This window comes from Salvelinus fontinalis, chromosome 8, assembly GCF_029448725.1.
Source record: "Salvelinus fontinalis isolate EN_2023a chromosome 8, ASM2944872v1, whole genome shotgun sequence".
Lineage (NCBI taxonomy): Eukaryota > Metazoa > Chordata > Actinopteri > Salmoniformes > Salmonidae > Salvelinus > Salvelinus fontinalis.
In genome coordinates, this window is record NC_074672.1 from 51,787,410 (window position 1) to 51,812,748 (window position 25,339).

The 25,339-nt window shown below is 37.1% G+C and overlaps 1 protein-coding gene across 1 annotated transcript in view; it reads right to left on the reverse strand.

Moving 5' to 3' along the window:
* usp21 (ubiquitin specific peptidase 21) overlaps positions 1 to 6,411 on the reverse strand; it is a 42,385-nt gene extending 35,974 nt beyond the window's left edge. Inside the window, exons 1-2 of the mRNA XM_055930648.1 lie at positions 6,184 to 6,411; positions 3,096 to 3,143 (exon numbers count right to left, since the gene is read on the reverse strand). Of these exons, the coding sequence (XP_055786623.1) occupies positions 3,096 to 3,143; positions 6,184 to 6,345 (210 nt within the window). The 5' untranslated portion in view covers positions 6,346 to 6,411. The remainder of the gene's footprint in view (positions 1 to 3,095; positions 3,144 to 6,183) is intronic.
* Between the last annotated feature and the right edge of the window lie 18,928 nt (positions 6,412 to 25,339).

Genomic DNA, 25,339 nt, shown 5'->3' on the forward strand with positions numbered 1-25,339 from the left:
AATCTTCCATCATCTTTGAAATGCAAGAGAAAGGCCATAATATAATATTGCAGTTTAGGTGCAATTTAGATTTTGGCCACTAGATGGCAGCAGTGTGTGCGCAGTTTCAGATTGATCCAGTGAAGCGTTGCAATACTGCACAGTATTTTGTATTAAGTCTGCTCAAATGTGCCGAATTGGTCAATTTATATATTTTCAAGTACATAACTATAGAGAACATACAAAAATGATATGGTAATACAACATTTAAGTTTACACACTCCCAGGAATATCATACATGATGGATCATTAGCTTATACACTAACTGTCTCACATCTAGATTGCCAGGCGGGGTGGGTGTGGAGCCAGAGACAGCAGTAGAGTCGAACTGTAGACCCCAGTTCCTACATTTCAATATATCCAATGAACAATTGGATTTGATCAAACTAAACTATGCTACATTTTATCTCTGGGACCCTCAGGATGACAAATCAGAGCAAGATTACTGAAGTACATTATTTACCTTCAGAGGTAAACGTATCAAACCAGTTGCCGTGACACATTTGTTGTGTTGTTGTGCACTCTCCTCAAACAATAGAATTGGTATTTTTTTTCACTGTAACAGCTACTGTAAATTGGACAATGCAGTTAGATTAACAAGAATTTAAGCTTTCTGCCTATATAAGACATGTCTATGTCCCGGAAAGTTGGCTGTTACTTATAGCATCATTCTAGTCACATTAGTGCACGCAAGCATAATTCGTCCCGGTATAGGGACACCGATCCCGTAGAGGTTTTAACGTTAATTGGAGTCACCATCTGGTTACCTGGTTACCATCTGGTTACCTGGTTACCATCTGGTTACCTAAACTACAAACATAGTGATGTTTTGGGGTTATTACATACAGTATTAATGAACTTTTCTGGATAGTCTAAACTACCCACAATGCACTTTTTCTAAATGTCATATGGAGAATCTACTCTGTACTACCGAGTTCGTATGCTAGCTAGTTAGCTGGCTCAAGCTAGCCATGCTAGCATGTAATTACATCCCAGACCTGTAAGTGTTAGCGGTGGTAAGCTAAAATCTACCAATCACGAGGAAGTGCGACGTAAACAATGAACAGATGGGGCATGCAGCAACCTCATGCTCTTCATGGACTCTGTGGGTGTGTTATCTAGTGGGGACCCGTTGGCACGGCAGACTCTGATGCCTTCCTGCTTGCTCAAATTGAAGTGTAGTAGCTCGTCTGTTCTCCTTTTTGTTTAGTCAACTTTTTCGGCATGTTTCTCTGTGAAGGAAGCTACGGGAGTTATGTAACTTCTGCACCTTGGCTTAATGCTAGCACGCAAGCTGACTGACATCTGGAATCTATCTATATTGGATTTCCCCGACTCTCCCTTGGCCAGGTGAAGCACCTACCTCCCCCTCGCTTCAGTAGCTAACTCAGCCTGCACTCTATTAAAAGTTTGACTTGCTTTTGATCTGTGGTTACAGTATGTTTTAGTTGTGTTGAGTTTGTGGTGGTTGGCTAGGCTAGGCTAGGCTAATAGCTGACATTAGCTGAATACAACCTTACCGTGAAATGCCTACTTACAAGCCTTTAACCAACAATTCAATTCAAGAAATAGTGTTAAGAAAATATTTACTAAATAAACTAAAGTTTAAAAAAAAATGAATCAAAGTGTAACAAGAAAAAAGCATAACATATACAGGGGGTACCGGTAGCGAGTCAATGTGCAGGGGTACCGGTAGCGAGTCAAGGGGTACCGGTAGCGAGTCAAGGGGTGCCGGTAGCGAGTCAAGGGGTACCGGTTAGTCAAGGTCATTTGTAAAGTGACTATGCACAGATAATAAACAGCGAGTAGCAGCAGTGTAAAAACAAAGGGGGGGGGGGGCATTTGATTAATTGTGGCTTGGGGGTGGAAGCTGTTCAGGAGCCTTTTGGTCCTAGACTTGGCACTCCGGTACTGCTTGCTGTGCGGTAGCAGAGACAACAGTCTATGACTTGGGTGACTGGAGTTTTGACCATTTGTTGACCATTTTTTGGTATTCTACCTCAGGTGAACAATACCTCAAAGACTTCTTTAATATTAGACATTGTGCACCAGCAGTTATTGACAAATAGACACACCCCCCGCCCCTCATCTTACCAGACGTAGCTGCTCTGTCCTGCCGATAAACAGAGAAGCCAGCCAGCTCTATATTATCCGTGTCGTCGTTTAGCCACGACTCGGTGAAACATAAGATATTACAGTTTTTAATGTCCCGTTGGTAGGATAGTCTTAATCGTTGATCGTCAGTTTGTTTTCCAATGATTGGCACGTTGGCCAATAATACGGAGAGTAGTTGTGGTTCGCCTTCTTCTCTGCAAATTCTAACAAGGAACCCTACCCTTCTCCCCCGTCTTTTCTTCACGCGGTGAACGGGATTTGGGACTTGTTTCGACAAATCAGTATATCCTTCGCATCAGACTCATTAAAGAAAAAATATCTTTGTCCAGTACGAGGTGAGTAATCGCTGTCCTGATGTCCAAAAGCTCTTTTCGGGTCATAAGAGACGGTGGCAGAAACATTATGTACAAAATAAATTACAAACAATGCGAAAAAACGAACAAAATAGCACAGTTGGTTAGGAGCTCGTAAAACGTCAGCCCTCCCCCTCTGGCACCATTATCAGTAAGGGTCAGTGCTAACATAACATTAGCAAGCTGGTAGGGCTAACGTTAACAGGCTAGTTGGCTAGCAACCTTGCAAGTTTTGTAACAATACATTTAAGTATTCGCTAGTAAGTTGGCTGAAAATCTAATTGAAACCAATAGTCATGAGTGCAAAGGATTGTTTAATTTAAACTTATACATTTGAAGTTATTTCTGTTTGAGTTTACATTACACCTGCCAGATCCTCCATATTAAATCATATCTGGCATTCGGATCGGATTTAATTAGTAACTTTAAAAAACTGTAAAAGTGAGGTGTAACTTTGCATTGGGTTTTTTGATGCGTATACTAATGCAGATTCCTATGTTACATGTGATTAAGTTTATGCTACCTACCCTTTAACCTTACGATTTCACAAAATTCCCCCCGACACACACGTCAAACACAAGGACTTACCGTGTTTCCTACGTTACGAAGGCCGACTCTTCCACTCCCAACCTTGAGCTTTTCTTTCTGTGGAGGAGATTCAGATGAAGTCAGAGCTGAGCTGAGGGGGGACAGTCAGAGCTGAGCTGAGGGGGGACAGTCAGAGCTGAGCTGAAGGGGGACAGTCAGAGCTGAGCTGAGGGGGGACAGTCAGAGCTGAGGGGGGACAGTCAGAGCTGAAGGGGGACAGTCAGAGCTGAAGGGGGACAGTCAGAGCTGAAGGTGGACAGTCAGAGCTGAAGGGGACAGTCAGAGCTGAAGGGGACAGTCAGAGCTGAAGGGGGACAGTCAGAGCTGAAGGGGGACAGTCAGAGCTGAAGGGGGACAGTCAGAGCTGAAGGGGGACAGTCAGAGCTGAAGGGGGACAGTCAGAGCTGAAGGGGGACAGTCAGAGCTGAAGGGGGACAGTCAGAGCTGAAGGGGGACAGTCAGAGCTGAAGGGGGACAGTCAGAGCTGAGGGGGACAGTCAGAGCTGAGGGGGACAGTCAGAGCTGAGGGGGACAGTCAGAGCTGAGGGGGACAGTCAGAGCTGAGGGGGACAGTCAGAGCTGAGGGGGACAGTCAGAGCTGAGGGGGACAGTCAGAGCTGAGGGGGACAGTCAGAGCTGAGGGGGACAGTCAGAGCTGAGGGGGACAGTCAGAGCTGAGGGGGACAGTCAGAGCTGAGGGGGACAGTCAGAGCTGAGGGGGACAGTCAGAGCTGAGGGGGACAGTCAGAGCTGAGGGGGACAGTCAGAGCTGAGGTGAAGGGGCAGTCAGAGCTGAGGGGACAGTCAGAGCTGAAGGGGGACAGTCAGAGCTGAAGGGGGACAGTCAGAGCTGAAGGGGACAGTCAGAGCTGAAGGAGACAGTCAGAGCTGAAGGGGGACAGTCAGAGCTGAAGGGGGACAGTCAGAGCTGAAGGGGGACAGTCAGAGCTGAAGGGGGACAGTCAGAGCTGAAGGGGGACAGTCAGAGCTGAGGGGGACAGTCAGAGCTGAGGGGGACAGTCAGAGCTGAGGGGGACAGTCAGAGCTGAGGGGGACAGTCAGAGCTGAGGGGGACAGTCAGAGCTGAGGGGGACAGTCAGAGATGAGGTGGGCAGTCAGAGATGAGGTGGGCAGTCAGAGCTGAAGGGGACAGTCAGAGCTGAGGGGGACAGTCAGAGCTGAGGGGGACAGTCAGAGCTGAGGGGGACAGTCAGAGCTGAGGGGGACAGTCAGAGCTGAGGGGGACAGTCAGAGCTGAGGGGGACAGTCAGAGCTGAGGGGGACAGTCAGAGCTGAGGGGGACAGTCAGAGCTGAGGGGGACAGTCAGAGCTGAGGGGGACAGTCAGAGCTGAGGTGAGGGGGACAGTCAGAGCTGAGGTGAAGGGGCAGTCAGAGCTGAGGGGACAGTCAGAGCTGAGGTGAAGGGGACAGTCAGAGCTGAGGCGAAGGGGACAGTCAGAGCTGAGGTGAAGGGGACAGTCAGAGCTGAGGTGAAGGGGCAGTCAGGGTCCTGAACTGGCATACAGTTGTCGGTCTGTGGGTTGTTACAGGCATCCCACCCATGTGTGTCTGTGTACTGGAGTCCCCTCGTTAGTCAGGATGTGTTTTACCTGGCCCAGAGAGTCACCTCGTTAGTCAGGATGTGTTTCACCTGGCCCAGAGAGTCACCTCGTTAGTCAGGATGTGTTTCACCTGGCCCAGAGAGTCACCTCGTTAGTCAGGATGTGTTTCACCTGGCCCAGAGAGTCACCTCATTAGTCAGGATGCGTAACACCTGTGCTGGCCCAGCTGGATTTTAAGAGCTTCTGACCCAGTTTATCAGTTGGAAAGGAAATGTTTGTGGGCGTCTTTTAGAACCCCTTCCTAGTGGGAATCCATGGTGGACGTCTTATAGAACCCCTTCCTAGTGGGAACCCATGGTGGACGTCTTTTAGAACCCCTTCCTAGTGGGAACCCATGGTGGACGTCTTTTAGAACCCCTTCCTAGTGGGAACCCATGGTGGACGTCTTTTAGAACCCCTTCCTAGTGGGAACCCATGGTGGACGTCTTTTAGAACCCCTTCCTAGTGGGAACCCATGGTGGACGTCTTTTAGAACCCCTTCCTAGTGGGAACCCATGGTGGACGTCTTTTAGAACCCCTTCCTAGTGAGAACCCATGGTGGGCGTCTTTTAGAACCCCTTCCTAGTGGGAACCCATGGTGGGCGTCTTTTAGAACCCCTTCCTAGTGAGAACCCATGGTGGGCGTCTTTTAGAACCCCTTCCTAGTGGGAACCCATGGTGGGCGTCTTTTAGAACCCTTTACTAGAGACTTTGCCAACATTCAGAACTCATTTTGAAACCCCTTTCTGTTTTGGTTCAGATGTCAAAGTAATTCTCTTTGTTAGTTCCCTTTTCTGTGAGTGATGTCATTTTGAGTATGTCTTATGGGAACGTGTGTGAGCCAGATTAAGGCTGTTTATCTGGTTAGGATGAGGATTAGGCTCAGAGAGGAGGCTACACCGTTTATCCTGTTACACACAGGGAACACTGCTGACAGGGTTAGAGACGGTACCTGTGGGGGGGTTAGAGACGATACCTGTGGGGGGGTTAGAGACGGTACATGTGGCGGGGTTAGAGACGGTACCTGTGGCGGGGTTAGAGCACGGTACCTGTGGCGGGGTTAGAGCACGGTACCTGTGGCGGGGTTAGAGCACGGTACCTGTGGCGGGGTTAGAGCACGGTACCTGTGGCGGGGTTAGAGCACGGTACCTGTGGAGGGGTTAGAGACGGTACCTGCGGCGGGGTTAGAGACGGTACCTGCGGCGGGGTTAGAGCACGGTACCTGTGGAGGGGTTAGAGACGGTACCTGCGGCGGGGTTAGAGACGGTACCTGCGGCGGGGTTAGAGACGGTACAACCACAGGGTGCAGCAGGCTTTTGTTCCAAACCAGCATTAGCTCTGTCTCGCTGATCGACTGCTCATCAATGACTCATTAGCTCTGTCTCGCTGATCGACTGCTCATCAGCTGCTGATTCAACTCAGAACCAGGAACTAAAGCCTGCAAACCTCAACAGCAGCCCCATCAGTGATGTGTGTGTATAGTAACACTCACCTCTTTGTCTACGACCAGTAGCAGCCCCATCAGTGATGTGTAGAGGACAGACTTGGAGATGTCAGCCGTGTCTCTCTGGATCCCGTTCTGAGAGACCAGGGTTTTGCACAGAGCCTGGCAGGTCCCGTCCACGGTGACACGCGTTTCTGCCGGCATCGTTACAACAGTCAAAGACGACCCCAACTTTACGGCGCAGAAACTAGTGAGTTGACTGGTCGTCTGGTCCTGTATCTGCTAGGTTGCTGGTTCAAGTCAACGATGTAGAAAGAAGAAAAGATCCCTCTTATTGAAGGTTTGGTAAACACTATCACACACAGGGGATCCACTCTACCAGGGGATCCACTCTACCAGGGGATCCACTCTACCAGGGGATCCACTCTACCAGGGGATCCACTCTACCAGGGGATCCACTCTACCAGGGGATCCACTCTACCAGGGGATCCTCTCAACCAGGGGATCCTCTCTACCAGGGGATCCTCTCTACCAGGGGATCCTCTCTACCAGGGGATCCTCTCTACCAGGGGATCCTCTCTACCAGGGGATCCTCTCTACCAGGGGATCCTCTCTACCAGGGGATCCTCTCTACCAGGGGATCCTCTCTACCAGGGGATCCTCTCTACCAGGGGATCCTCTCTACCAGGGGATCCTCTCTACCAGGGGATCCTCTCTACCAGGGGATCCTCTCTACCAGGGGATCCTCTCTACCAGGGGATCCTCTCTACCAGGGGATCCTCTCTACCAGGGGATCCTCTCTAACATACTACCACTATAACTACCATTATAAATACCGCTATAACTACCGCTATAACTACCACTATAACTACCACTATAACTACCACTATAACTACCACTATACTAATGCTATAACTACCACTATAACTACCACTATAACTACCACTATAACTACCGCTATAACTACCACTATAACTACCACTATAACTACCACTATAACTACCACTATAACTACCACCATACTAATGCTATAACTACCACTATAACTACCACTATAACTACCACTATAACTACCACTATACTAATGCTATAACTACCACTATAACTACCACTATACTAATGCTATAACTACCACTATACTAATGCTATAACTACCACTATAACTACCACTATAACTACCACTATACTAATGCTATAACTACCACTATAACTACCACTATAACTACCACTATACTAATGCTATAACTACCACTATAACTACCACTATAACTACCACTATACTAATGCTATAACTACCACTATAACTACCACTATAACTACCACTATACTACCACTATAACTACCACTATAACTACCACTATAACTACCACTATAACTACCACTATAACTACCACTATAACTACCACTATAACTACCACTATACTAATGCTATAACTACCACTATAACTACCACTATAACTACCACTATACTAATGCTATAACTACCACTATAACTACCACTATAACTACCACTATAACTACCACTATAACTACCACTATAACTACCACTATAACTACCACTATAACTACCACTATAACTACCACTATAACTACCACTATACTAATGCTATAACTACCACTATAACTACCACCATACTACCACTATAACTACCACTATAACTACCACTATAACTACCACTATAACTACCACTATACTAATGCTATAACTACCACTATAACTACCACTATAACTACCACTATAACTACCACTATACTAATGCTATAACTACCACTATAACTACCACTATAACTACCACTATAACTACCACTATACTAATGCTATAACTACCACTATAACTACCACTATAACTACCACTATACTAATGCTATAACTACCACTATAACTACCACTATAACTACCACTATAACTACCACTATAACTACCACTATACTAATGATATAACTACCACTATAACTACCACTATACTAATGATATAACTACCACTATAACTACCACTATAACTACCACTATACTAATGATATAACTACCACTATAACTACCACTATACTAATGCTATAACTACCACTATAACTACCACCATACTACCACTATAACTACCACTATAACTACCACTATACTAATGCTATAACTACCACTATAACTACCACTATAACTACCACTATAACTACCACTATACTAATGCTATAACTACCACTATAACTACCACTATAACTACCACTATAACTACCACTATACTAATGCTATAACTACCACTATAACTACCACTATAACTACCACTATAACTACCACTATAACTACCACTATAACTACCACTATACTAATGATATAACTACCACTATAACTACCGCTATAACTACCACTATAACTACCACTATACTAATGCTATAACTACCACTATAACTACCACTATAACTACCACTATAACTACCACTATAACTACCACTATAACTACCACTATACTAATGCTATAACTACCACTATAACTACCACCATACTACCACTATAACTACCACTATAACTACCACTATAACTACCACTATACTAATGCTATAACTACCACTATAACTACCACTATAACTACCACTATAACTACCACTATACTAATGCTATAACTACCACTATAACTACCACTATAACTACCACTATAACTACCACTATACTAATGCTATAACTACCACTATAACTACCACTATAACTACCACTATACTAATGCTATAACTACCACTATAACTACCACTATAACTACCACTATAACTACCACTATAACTACCACTATACTAATGATATAACTACCACTATAACTACCACTATACTAATGATATAACTACCACTATAACTACCACTATAACTACCACTATACTAATGATATAACTACCACTATAACTACCACTATACTAATGCTATAACTACCACTATAACTACCACCATACTACCACTATAACTACCACTATAACTACCACTATAACTACCACTATAACTACCACTATACTAATGCTATAACTACCACTATAACTACCACTATAACTACCACTATAACTACCACTATACTAATGCTATAACTACCACTATAACTACCACTATAACTACCACTATAACTACCACTATACTAATGCTATAACTACCACTATAACTACCACTATAACTACCACTATAACTACCACTATAACTACCACTATAACTACCACTATACTAATGATATAACTACCACTATAACTACCGCTATAACTACCACTATAACTACCACTATACTAATGCTATAACTACCACTATAACTACCACTATAACTACCACTATAACTACCACTATACTAATGCTATAACTACCACTATAACTACCACCATACTACCACTATAACTACCACTATACTAATGCTATAACTACCACTATAACTACCACTATAACTACCACTATAACTAACACTATAACTACCACTATAACTACCACTATAACTACCACTATAACTACCACTATAACTACCACTGTAACTACCACTATAACTACCACTATAACTACCACTATAACTACCACCATACTACCACTATAACTACCACTATAACTACCACTATAACTACCACTATAACTACCACTATAACTACCACCATACTAATGCTATAACTACCACTATAACTACCACTATAACTACCACTATACTAATGCTATAACTACCACTATAACTACCGCTATAACTACCACTATAACTACCACTATAACTACCACTATAACTACCACCATACTAATGCTATAACTACCACTATAACTACCACTATAACTACCGCTATAACTACCACTATACTAATGCTATAACTACCACTATAACTACCACTATAACTACCACTATACTAATGCTATAACTACCACTATAACTACCACTATAACTACCACTATAACTACCACCATACTAATGCTATAACTACCACTATAACTACCACTATAACTACCGCTATAACTACCACTATAACTACCGCTATAACTACCACCATACTAATGCTATAACTACCACTATAACTACCACTATACTAATGCTATAACTACCACTATAACTACCACTATAACTACCACTATAACTACCACTATAACTACCACCATACTAATGCTATAACTACCACTATAACTACCACTATAACTACCACTATAACTACCACTATACTAATGATATAACTACCACTATAACTACCACTATAACTACCACTATAACTACCACTATACTAATGATATAACTACCACTATAACTACCACTATAACTACCACTATAACTACCACTATAACTACCACTGTAACTACCACTATAACTACCACCATACTAATGCTATAACTACCACTATAACTACCACTATAACTACCACTATACTAATGCTATAACTACCACTATAACTACCACTATAACTACCACCATACTAATGCTATAACTACCACTATAACTACCACTATAACTACCACCATACTAATGCTATAACTACCACTATAACTACCACTATAACTACCACCATACTAATGCTATAACTACCACTATAACTACCACTATAACTACCACTATAACTACCACTATAACTACCACTATAACTACCACTATAACTACCACTATAACTACCACTAACTACCACCATACTAATGCTATAACTACCGCTATAACTACCGCTATAACTACCACTATAACTACCACTATAACTACCGCTATAACTACCACTATAACTACCACTATACTAATGCTATAACTACCACTATAACTACCACTATAACTACCACTATAACTACCACTATACTAATGATATAACTACCACTATAACTACCACTATAACTACCACTATAACTACCACTATAACTACCACTATACTAATGATATAACTACCACTATAACTACCACTATACTAATGCTATAACTACCACTATAACTACCACTATAACTACCACTATAACTACCACTATAACTACCACTATAACTACCACTATACTAATGCTATAACTACCACTATAACTACCACTATACTAATGCTATAACTACCACTATAACTACCGCTATAACTACCACTATAACTACCGCTATAACTACCACTATAACTACCACTATAACTACCACTATAACTACCACTATACTAATGCTATAACTACCACTATAACTACCACTATAACTACCACTATACTAATGATATAACTACCACTATAACTACCACTATAACTACCACTATACTAATGCTATAACTACCACTATACTAATGCTATAACTACCACTATAACTACCACTATAACTACCACTATACTAATGCTATAACTACCACTATACTAATGCTATAACTACCACTATAACTACCACTATAACTACCACTATAACTACCACTATAACTACCACCATACTAATGCTATAACTACCACTATAACTACCACTATAACTACCACTATAACTACCACTATAACTACCACTATACTAATGCTATAACTACCACTATAACTACCACTATAACTACCACTATACTAATGCTATAACTACCACTATAACTACCACTATAACTACCACTATAACTACCACTATACTAATGCTATAACTACCACTATAACTACCACTATAACTACCACTATAACTACCACTATACTAATGCTATAACTACCACTATAACTACCACTATAACTACCACTATAACTACCACTATAACTACCACTATAACTACCACTATAACTACCACCATACTACCACTATAACTACCACTATAACTACCACTATAACTACCACTATAACTACCACTATAACTACCACTATAACTACCACTATACTAATGCTATAACTACCACTATAACTACCACTATAACTACCACTATAACTACCACTATAACTACCACTATAACTACCACTATAACTACCACTATAACTACCACTATAACTACCACTATACTAATGCTATAACTACCACTATACTAATGCTATAACTACCACTATAACTACCACTATAACTACCACTATACTAATGATATAACTACCACTATAACTACCACTATAACTACCACTATAACTACCACCATACTAATGCTATAACTACCACTATAACTACCACTATAACTACCACCATACTAATGCTATAACTACCACTATAACTACCACCATACTAATGCTATAACTACCACTATAACTACCACTATAACTACCACTATAACTACCACTATAACTACCACTATAACTACCACTATACTAATGCTATAACTACCACTATACTAATGCTATAACTACCACTATAACTACCACTATAACTACCACTATAACTACCACTATAACTACCACTATAACTACCACTATAACTACCACTATAACTACCACTATAACTACCACTATAACTACCACTATACTAATGCTATAACTACCACTATACTAATGCTATAACTACCACTATACTAATGCTATAACTACCACTATAACTACCACTATAACTACCACTATACTAATGCTATAACTACCACTATAACTACCACTATACTAATGCTATAACTACCACTATACTAATGCTATAACTACCACTATAACTACCACTATAACTACCACTATAACTACCACTATAACTACCACTATAACTACCACTATACTAATGCTATAACTACCACTATACTAATGCTATAACTACCACTATAACTACCACTATAACTACCACTATAACTACCACTATACTAATGCTATAACTACCACTATAACTACCACTATAACTACCACTATAACTACCACTATAACTACCACTATAACTACCACTATAACTACCACTATAACTACCACTATACTAATGCTATAACTACCACTATAACTACCACTATAACTACCACTATAACTACCACTATACTAATGCTATAACTACCACTATACTAATGCTATAACTACCACTATAACTACCACTATAACTACCACTATAACTACCACTATACTAATGCTATAACTACCACTATAACTACCACTATAACTACCACTATAACTACCACTATACTAATGTTATAACTACCACTATACTAATGCTATAACTACCACTATAACTACCACTATACTAATGCTATAACTACCACTATACTAATGCTATAACTACCACTATAACTACCACTATACTAATGCTATAACTACCACTATAACTACCACTATAACTACCACCATACTAATGCTATAACTACCACTATAACTACCGCTATAACTACCACTATAACTACCACTATAACTACCACTATAACTACCACTATAACTACCACTATACTAATGCTATAACTACCACTATAACTACCACTATAACTACCACTATACTAATGATATAACTACCACTATAACTACCACTATAACTACCACTATACTAATGCTATAACTACCACTATACTAATGCTATAACTACCACTATAACTACCACTATAACTACCACTATACTAATGCTATAACTACCACTATACTAATGCTATAACTACCACTATAACTACCACTATAACTACCACTATAACTACCACTATAACTACCACTATAACTACCACCATACTAATGCTATAACTACCACTATAACTACCACTATAACTACCACTATAACTACCACTATAACTACCACTATACTAATGCTATAACTACCACTATAACTACCACTATAACTACCACTATACTAATGCTATAACTACCACTATAACTACCACTATAACTACCACTATAACTACCACTATACTAATGCTATAACTACCACTATAACTACCACTATAACTACCACTATAACTACCACTATACTAATGCTATAACTACCACTATAACTACCACTATAACTACCACCATACTACCACTATAACTACCACTATAACTACCACTATAACTACCACTATAACTACCACTATAACTACCACTATAACTACCACTATACTAATGCTATAACTACCACTATAACTACCACTATAACTACCACTATAACTACCACTATAACTACCACTATAACTACCACTATAACTACCACTATACTAATGCTATAACTACCACTATACTAATGCTATAACTACCACTATAACTACCACTATAACTACCACTATACTAATGATATAACTACCACTATAACTACCACTATAACTACCACTATAACTACCACCATACTAATGCTATAACTACCACTATAACTACCACTATAACTACCACCATACTAATGCTATAACTACCACTATAACTACCACCATACTAATGCTATAACTACCACTATAACTACCACTATAACTACCACTATAACTACCACTATAACTACCACTATAACTACCACTATACTAATGCTATAACTACCACTATACTAATGCTATAACTACCACTATAACTACCACTATAACTACCACTATAACTACCACTATAACTACCACTATAACTACCACTATAACTACCACTATAACTACCACTATAACTACCACTATACTAATGCTATAACTACCACTATAACTACCACTATAACTACCACTATACTAATGCTATAACTACCACTATACTAATGCTATAACTACCACTATAACTACCACTATAACTACCACTATAACTACCACTATAACTACCACTATACTAATGCTATAACTACCACTATACTAATGCTATAACTACCACTATACTAATGCTATAACTACCACTATAACTACCACTATAACTACCACTATACTAATGTTATAACTACCACTATAACTACCACTATAACTACCACTATACTAATGCTATAACTACCACTATAACTACCACTATAACTACCACTATACTAATGCTATAACTACCACTATAACTACCACTATAACTACCACTATAACTACCACTATACTAATGCTATAACTACCACTATACTAATGCTATAACTACCACTATACTAATGCTATAACTACCACTATAACTACCACTATAACTACCACTATAACTACCACTATAACTACCACTATACTAATGCTATAACTACCACTATAACTACCACTATAACTACCACTATAACTACCACTATACTAATGATATAACTACCACTATACTAATGCTATAACTACCACTATAACTACCACTATACTAATGCTATAACTACCACTATAACTACCACTATAACTACCACTATAACTACCACTATACTAATGATATAACTACCACTATACTAATGCTATAACTACCACTATAACTACCACTATAACTACCACTATACTAATGCTATAACTACCACTATAACTACCACTATACTAATGCTATAACTACCACTATAACTACCACTATAACTACCACCATACTAATGCTATAACTACCACTATAACTACCACTATACTAATGCTATAACTACCACTATAACTACCACTATAACTACCACTATAACTACCACTATAACTACCACTATAACTACCACTATAACTACCACTATACTAATGCTATAACTACCACTATAACTACCACTATACTAATGCTATAACTACCACTATAACTACCACTATAACTACCACCATACTAATGCTATAACTACCACTATAACTACCACTATAACTACCACCATACTAATGCTATAACTACCACTATACTAATGCTATAACTACCACTATAACTACCACTATAACTACCACTATAACTACCACTATAACTACCACCATACTAATGCTATAACTACCACTATAACTACCACTATAACTACCACTATAACTACCACTATAACTACCACTATAACTACCACTATAACTACCACTAACTACCACCATACTAATGCTATAACTACCACTATAACTACCGCTATAACTACCGCTATAACTACCACTATAACTACCGCTATAACTACCACTATAACTACCACTATAACTTCCACTATAACTACCACTATAACTACCACTATAACTACCACTATACTAATGCTATAACTACCACTATAACTACCACTATACTAATGCTATAACTACCACTATACTAATGCTATAACTACCACTATAACTACCGCTATAACTACCACTATAACTACCACTATAACTACCACTATAACTACCACTATAACTACCACTATAACTACCACTATACTAATGCTATAACTACCACTATAACTACCACTATAACTACCACTATACTAATGATATAACTACCACTATAACTACCACTATAACTACCACTATACTAATGCTATAACTACCACTATACTAATGCTATAACTACCACTATAACTACCACTATAACTACCACTATACTAATGCTATAACTACCACTATACTAATGCTATAACTACCACTATAACTACCACTATAACTACCACTATAACTACCACTATAACTACCACCATACTAATGCTATAACTACCACTATAACTACCACTATAACTACCACTATAACTACCACTATACTAATGCTATAACTACCACTATAACTACCACTATAACTACCACTATACTAATGCTATAACTACCACTATAACTACCACTATAACTACCACTATACTAATGCTATAACTACCACTATAACTACCACTATAACTACCACTATAACTACCACTATAACTACCACTATAACTACCACCATACTACCACTATAACTACCACTATAACTACCACTATAACTACCACTATAACTACCACTATAACTACCACTATAACTACCACTATACTAATGCTATAACTACCACTATACTAATGCTATAACTACCACTATAACTACCACTATAACTACCACTATCACTATAACTACCACTATAACTACCACTATAACTACCACTATAACTACCACTATAACTACCACTATACTAATGCTATAACTACCACTATACTAATGCTATAACTACCACTATAACTACCACTATAACTACCACTATACTAATGATATAACTACCACTATAACTACCACTATAACTACCACTATAACTACCACCATACTAATGCTATAACTACCACTATAACTACCACTATAACTACCACCATACTAATGCTATAACTACCACTATAACTACCACCATACTAATGCTATAACTACCACTATAACTACCACTATAACTACCACTATAACTACCACTATAACTACCACTATAACTACCACTATAACTACCACTATACTAATGCTATAACTACCACTATACTAATGCTATAACTACCACTATAACTACCACTATAACTACCACTATAACTACCACTATAACTACCACTATAACTACCACTATAACTACCACTATAACTACCACTATAACTACCACTATAACTACCACTATACTAATGCTATAACTACCACTATAACTACCACTATAACTACCACTATACTAATGCTATAACTACCACTATAACTACCACTATAACTACCACTATACTAATGCTATAACTACCACTATAACTACCACTATAACTACCACTATAACTACCACTATACTAATGCTATAACTACCACTATAACTACCACTATAACTACCACTATACTAATGCTATAACTACCACTATAACTACCACTATAACTACCACTATAACTACCACTATAACTACCACCATACTACCACTATAACTACCACTATAACTACCACTATAACTACCACTATAACTACCACTATAACTACCACTATAACTACCACTATACTAATGCTATAACTACCACTATACTAATGCTATAACTACCACTATAACTACCACTATAACTACCACTATCACTATAACTACCACTATAACTACCACTATAACTACCACTATAACTACCACTATACTAATGCTATAACTACCACTATACTAATGCTATAACTACCACTATAACTACCACTATAACTACCACTATACTAATGATATAACTACCACTATAACTACCACTATAACTACCACTATAACTACCACCATACTAATGCTATAACTACCACTATAACTACCACTATAACTACCACCATACTAATGCTATAACTACCACTATAACTACCACCATACTAATGCTATAACTACCACTATAACTACCACTATAACTACCACTATAACTACCACTATAACTACCACTATAACTACCACTATACTAATGCTATAACTACCACTATACTAATGCTATAACTACCACTATAACTACCACTATAACTACCACTATAACTACCACTATAACTACCACTATAACTACCACTATAACTACCACTATAACTACCACTATACTAATGCTATAACTACCACTATACTAATGCTATAACTACCACTATAACTACCACTATAACTACCACTATACTAATGCTATAACTACCACTATACTAATGCTATAACTACCACTATAACTACCACTATAACTACCACTATAACTACCACTATAACTACCACTATACTAATGCTATAACTACCACTATAACTACCACTATAACTACCACCATACTAATGCTATAACTACCACTATAACTACCACTATACTAATGCTATAACTACCACTATACTAATGCTATAACTACCACTATAACTACCACCATACTAATGCTATAACTACCACTATAACTACCACTATAACTACCACTATAACTACCACTATAACTACCACTATAACTACCACTATAACTACCACTATAACTACCACTATAACTACCACTATACTAATGCTATAACTACCACTATAACTACCACTATAACTACCACCATACTAATGCTATAACTACCACTATAACTACCACTATACTAATGCTATAACTACCACTATACTAATGCTATAACTACCACTATAACTACCACTATAACTACCACTATACTAATGCTATAACTACCACTATAACTACCACTATAACTACCACTATAACTACCACTATAACTACCACTATAACTACCACTATAACTACCACTATAACTACCACTATAACTACCACTATACTAATGATATAACTACCACTATACTAATGCTATAACTACCACTATAACTACCACTATACTAATGCTATAACTACCACTATAACTACCACTATACTAATGCTATAACTACCACTATAACTACCACTATAACTACCACTATAACTACCACTATACTAATGCTATAACTACCACTATACTAATGCTATAACTACCACTATAACTACCACTATACTAATGCTATAACTACCACTATAACTACCACTATACTAATGCTATAACTACCACTATAACTACCACTATAACTACCACTATAACTACCACTATACTAATGCTATAACTACCACTATACTAATGCTATAACTACCACTATAACTACCACTATAACTACCACTATACTAATGCTATAACTACCACTATAACTACCACTATAACTACCACTATAACTACCACTATAACTACCACTATAACTACCACTATACTAATGCTATAACTACCACTATAACTACCACTATAACTACCACTATAACTACCACTATACTAATGATATAACTACCACTATACTAATGCTATAACTACCACTATAACTACCACTATACTAATGCTATAACTACCACTATAACTACCACTATACTAATGCTATAACTACCACTATAACTACCACTATAACTACCACTATAACTACCACTATACTAATGCTATAACTACCACTATACTAATGCTATAACTACCACTATAACTACCACTATACTAATGCTATAACTACCACTATAACTACCACTATAACTACCACTATAACTACCACTATAACTACCACTATAACTACCACTATAACTACCACCACTATAACTACCACTATACTAATGCTATAACTACCACTATAACTACCACTATAACTACCACTATAACTACCACCATAACTACCACTATAACTACCACTATAACTACCACTATAACTACCACTATACTAATGTTATAACTACCACTATAACTACCACTATAACTACCACTATAACTACCACTATAACTACCACTATAACTACCACTATAACTACCACTATAACTACCACTATAACTACCACTATACTAATGCTATAACTACCACTATAACTACCACCATAACTACCACTATAACTACCACTATAACTACCACTATAACTACCACTATACTAATGTTATAACTACCACTATAACTACCACTATAACTACCACTATACTAATGCTATAACTACCACTATAACTACCACTATAACTACCACTATAACTACCACCATAACTACCACTATAACTACCACTATAACTACCACTATAACTACCACTATACTAATGTTATAACTACCACTATAACTACCACTATAACTACCACTATACTAATGTTATAACTACCACTATAACTACCACTATAACTACCACTATACTAATGTTATAACTACCACTATAACTACCACTATAACTACCACTATAACTACCACTATAACTACCACTATACTTATGATATAACTACCACTATACTAATGCTATAACTACCACTATAACTACCACTATACTAATGCTATAACTACCACTATAACTACCACTATAACTACCACTATAACTACCACTATACTAATGCTATAACTACCACTATAACTACCACTATAACTACCACTATAACTACCACTATACTAATGATATAACTACCACTATAACTACCACTATACTAATGCTATAACTACCACTATAACTACCACCATAACTACCACTATAACTACCACCATAACTACCACTATAACTACCACTATAACTACCACTATACTAATGCTATAACTACCACTATACTAATGCTATAACTACCACTATAACTACCACTATAACTACCACTATAACTACCACTATAACTACCACTATAACTACCACTATAACTACCACTATACTAATGCTATAACTACCACTATAACTACCACTATACTAATGATATAACTACCACTATAACTACCACTATAACTACCACTATAACTACCACTATAACTACCACTATAACTACCACTATACTACCACTATACTAATGCTATAACTACCACTATAACTACCACTATAACTACCACTATAACTACCACCATACTAATGCTATAACTACCACTATAACTACCACTATACTTATGATATAACTACCACTATACTAATGCTATAACTACCACCATAACTACCACTATAACTACCACTATAACTACCACTATAACTACCACTATACTAATGCTATAACTACCACTATAACTACCACTATACTAATGATATAACTACCACTATAACTACCACTATAACTACCACTATAACTACCACTATACTAATGCTATAACTACCACTATAACTACCACTATACTAATGATATAACTACCACTATAACTACCACTATAACTACCACTATAACTACCACTATAACTACCACTATACTACCACTATAACTACCACTATAACTACCACTATAACTACCACTATAACTACCACTATAACTACCACTATACTAATGCTATAACTACCACTATAACTACCACTATAACTACCACTATAACTACCACTATACTAATGCTATAACTACCACCATACTAATGATATAACTACCACTATAACTACCACTATAACTACCACTATAACTACCACCATACTAATGCTATAACTACCACTATAACTACCACCATACTAATGCTATAACTACCACTATAACTACCACTATAACTACCACTATAACTACCACTATAACTACCACTATAACTACCACTATACTAATGCTATAACTACCACTATACTAATGCTATAACTACCACTATAACTACCACTATAACTACCACTATAACTACCACTATAACTACCACTATAACTACCACTATAACTACCACTATAACTACCACTATACTAATGCTATAACTACCACTATACTAATGCTATAACTACCACTATACTAATGCTATAACTACCACTATAACTACCACTATAACTACCACTATACTAATGCTATAACTACCACTATACTAATGCTATAACTACCACTATAACTACCACTATAACTACCACTATAACTACCACTATAACTACCACTATACTAATGCTATAACTACCACTATAACTACCACTATAACTACCACCATACTAATGCTATAACTACCACTATAACTACCACTATACTAATGCTATAACTACCACTATACTAATGCTATAACTACCACTATAACTACCACCATACTAATGCTATAACTACCACTATAACTACCACTATAACTACCACTATAACTACCACTATAACTACCACTATAACTACCACTATAACTACCACTATAACTACCACTATACTAATGCTATAACTACCACTATAACTACCACTATAACTACCACTATAACTACCACCATACTAATGCTATAACTACCACTATAACTACCACTATACTAATGCTATAACTACCACTATACTAATGCTATAACTACCACTATAACTACCACTATAACTACCACTATACTAATGCTATAACTACCACTATAACTACCACTATAACTACCACTATAACTACCACTATACTAATGCTATAACTACCACTATAACTACCACTATAACTACCACTATACTAATGATATAACTACCACTATACTAATGCTATAACTACCACTATACTAATGCTATAACTACCACTATAACTACCACTATAACTACCACTATAACTACCACCATAACTACCACTATACTAATGCTATAACTACCACTATACTAATGCTATAACTACCACTATAACTACCACCATAACTACCACTATAACTACCACTATAACTACCACTATACTAATGCTATAACTACCACTATAACTACCACTATACTAATGCTATAACTACCACTATAACTACCACTATAACTACCACTATAACTACCACTATAACTACCACTATACTAATGCTATAACTACCACTATACTAATGCTATAACTACCACTATAACTACCACTATAACTACCACTATACTTATGATATAACTAACACTATAACTACCACTATAACTACCACTATAACTACCACTATAACTACCACTATAACTACCACTATAACTACCACCATAACTACCACCATAACTACCACTATAACTACCACTATAACTACCACTATACTAATGTTATAACTACCACCATACTAATGCTATAACTACCACTATAACTACCACTATAACTACCACTATAACTACCACTATAACTACCACTATACTAATGTTATAACTACCACTATACTAATGCTATAACTACCACTATAACTACCACTATACTAATGCTATAACTACCACTATAACTACCACTATAACTACCACTATAACTACCACTATAACTACCACTATAACTACCACTATACTAATGCTATAACTACCACTATAACTACCACTATAACTACCACTATAACTACCACCATACTAATGCTATAACTACCACTATAACTACCACTATAACTACCACTATAACTACCACTATAACTACCACTATAACTACCACTATAACTACCACTATACTAATGCTATAACTACCACTATAACTACCACCATACTAATGATATAACTACCACTATAACTACCACTATACTAATGCTATAACTACCACTATAACTACCACTATAACTACCACCATACTAATGCTATAACTACCACTATAACTACCACTATAACTACCACTATAACTACCACTATAACTAACACTATAACTACCACTATAACTACCACTATAACTACCACTATAACTACCACTATAACTACCACTATAACTACCACTATAACTACCACTATACTTATGATATAACTAACACTATAACTACCACCATAACTACCACTATACTTATGATATAACTACCACTATAACTACCACCATACTAATGATATAACTAACACTATAACTACCACCATAACTACCACTATACTTATGATATAACTACCACTATAATTACCACTATACTTATGATATAACTAACACTATAACTACCACTATAACTACCACTATAACTACCACTATAACTACCACTATAACTACCACCATACTAATGCTATAACTACCACTATAACTACCACTATAACTACCACCATACTAATGCTATAACTACCACTATACTTATGATATAACTACCACTATAACTACCACCATACTAATGCTATAACTACCACTATACTAACACTATAACTACCACTATAACTACCACTATAACTACCACTATACTAATGCTATAACTACCACTATAACTACCACTATACTAATGCTATAACTACCACTATACTAATGCTATAACTACCACTATAACTACCACTATAACTACCACTATAACTACCACTATACTAATAATATAACTACCACTATACTAATGCTATAACTACCACTATACTAATGCTATAACTACCACTATAACTACCACTATACTAATGCTATAACTACCACTATAACTACCACTATAACTACCACTATACTAATGCTATAACTACCACTATACTAATGCTATAACTACCACTATACTAATGCTACAACTACCACTATAACTACCGCTATACTAATGCTATAACTACCACTATAACTACCGCTATACTAATGCTATAACTACCACTATACTAATGATATAACTACCACTATAACTACCACTATAACTACCACTATACTAATGCTATAACTAACACTATAACTAACACTATAACTACCACTATAACTACCACTATAACTACCACTATACTAATGCTATAACTACCACTATAACTACCACTATAACTACCACTATAACTACCACTATAACTACCACTATAACTACCACTATACTAATGCTATAACTACCACTATAACTACCACTATAACTACCACTATAACTACCACTATAACTACCACTATAACTACCACTATACTAATGCTATAACTACCACTATAACTAACACTATAACTACCACTATACTAATGATATAACTACCACTATAACTACCACTATAACTACCACTATACTAATGCTATAACTACCACTATAACTACCACTATAACTACCACTATAACTACCACTATACTAATGCTATAACTACCACTATAACTACCACTATAACTACCGCTATACTAATGCTATAACTACCACTATACTAATGATATAACTACCACTATAACTACCACTATAACTACCACCATACTAATGCTATAACTACCACTATAACTAACACTATAACTACCACTATAACTACCACTATAACTACCACTATACTAATGCTATAACTACCACTATAACTACCACTATAACTACCACTATAACTACCACTATAACTACCACTATAACTACCACTATAACTACCACTATAACTACCACTATAACTACCACTATAACTACCACTATAACTACCACTATAACTACCACTATAACTACCACTATACTAATGCTATAACTACCACTATAACTACCACTATACTAACACTATAACTACCACTATAACTACCACTATAACTACCACTATAACTACCACTATAA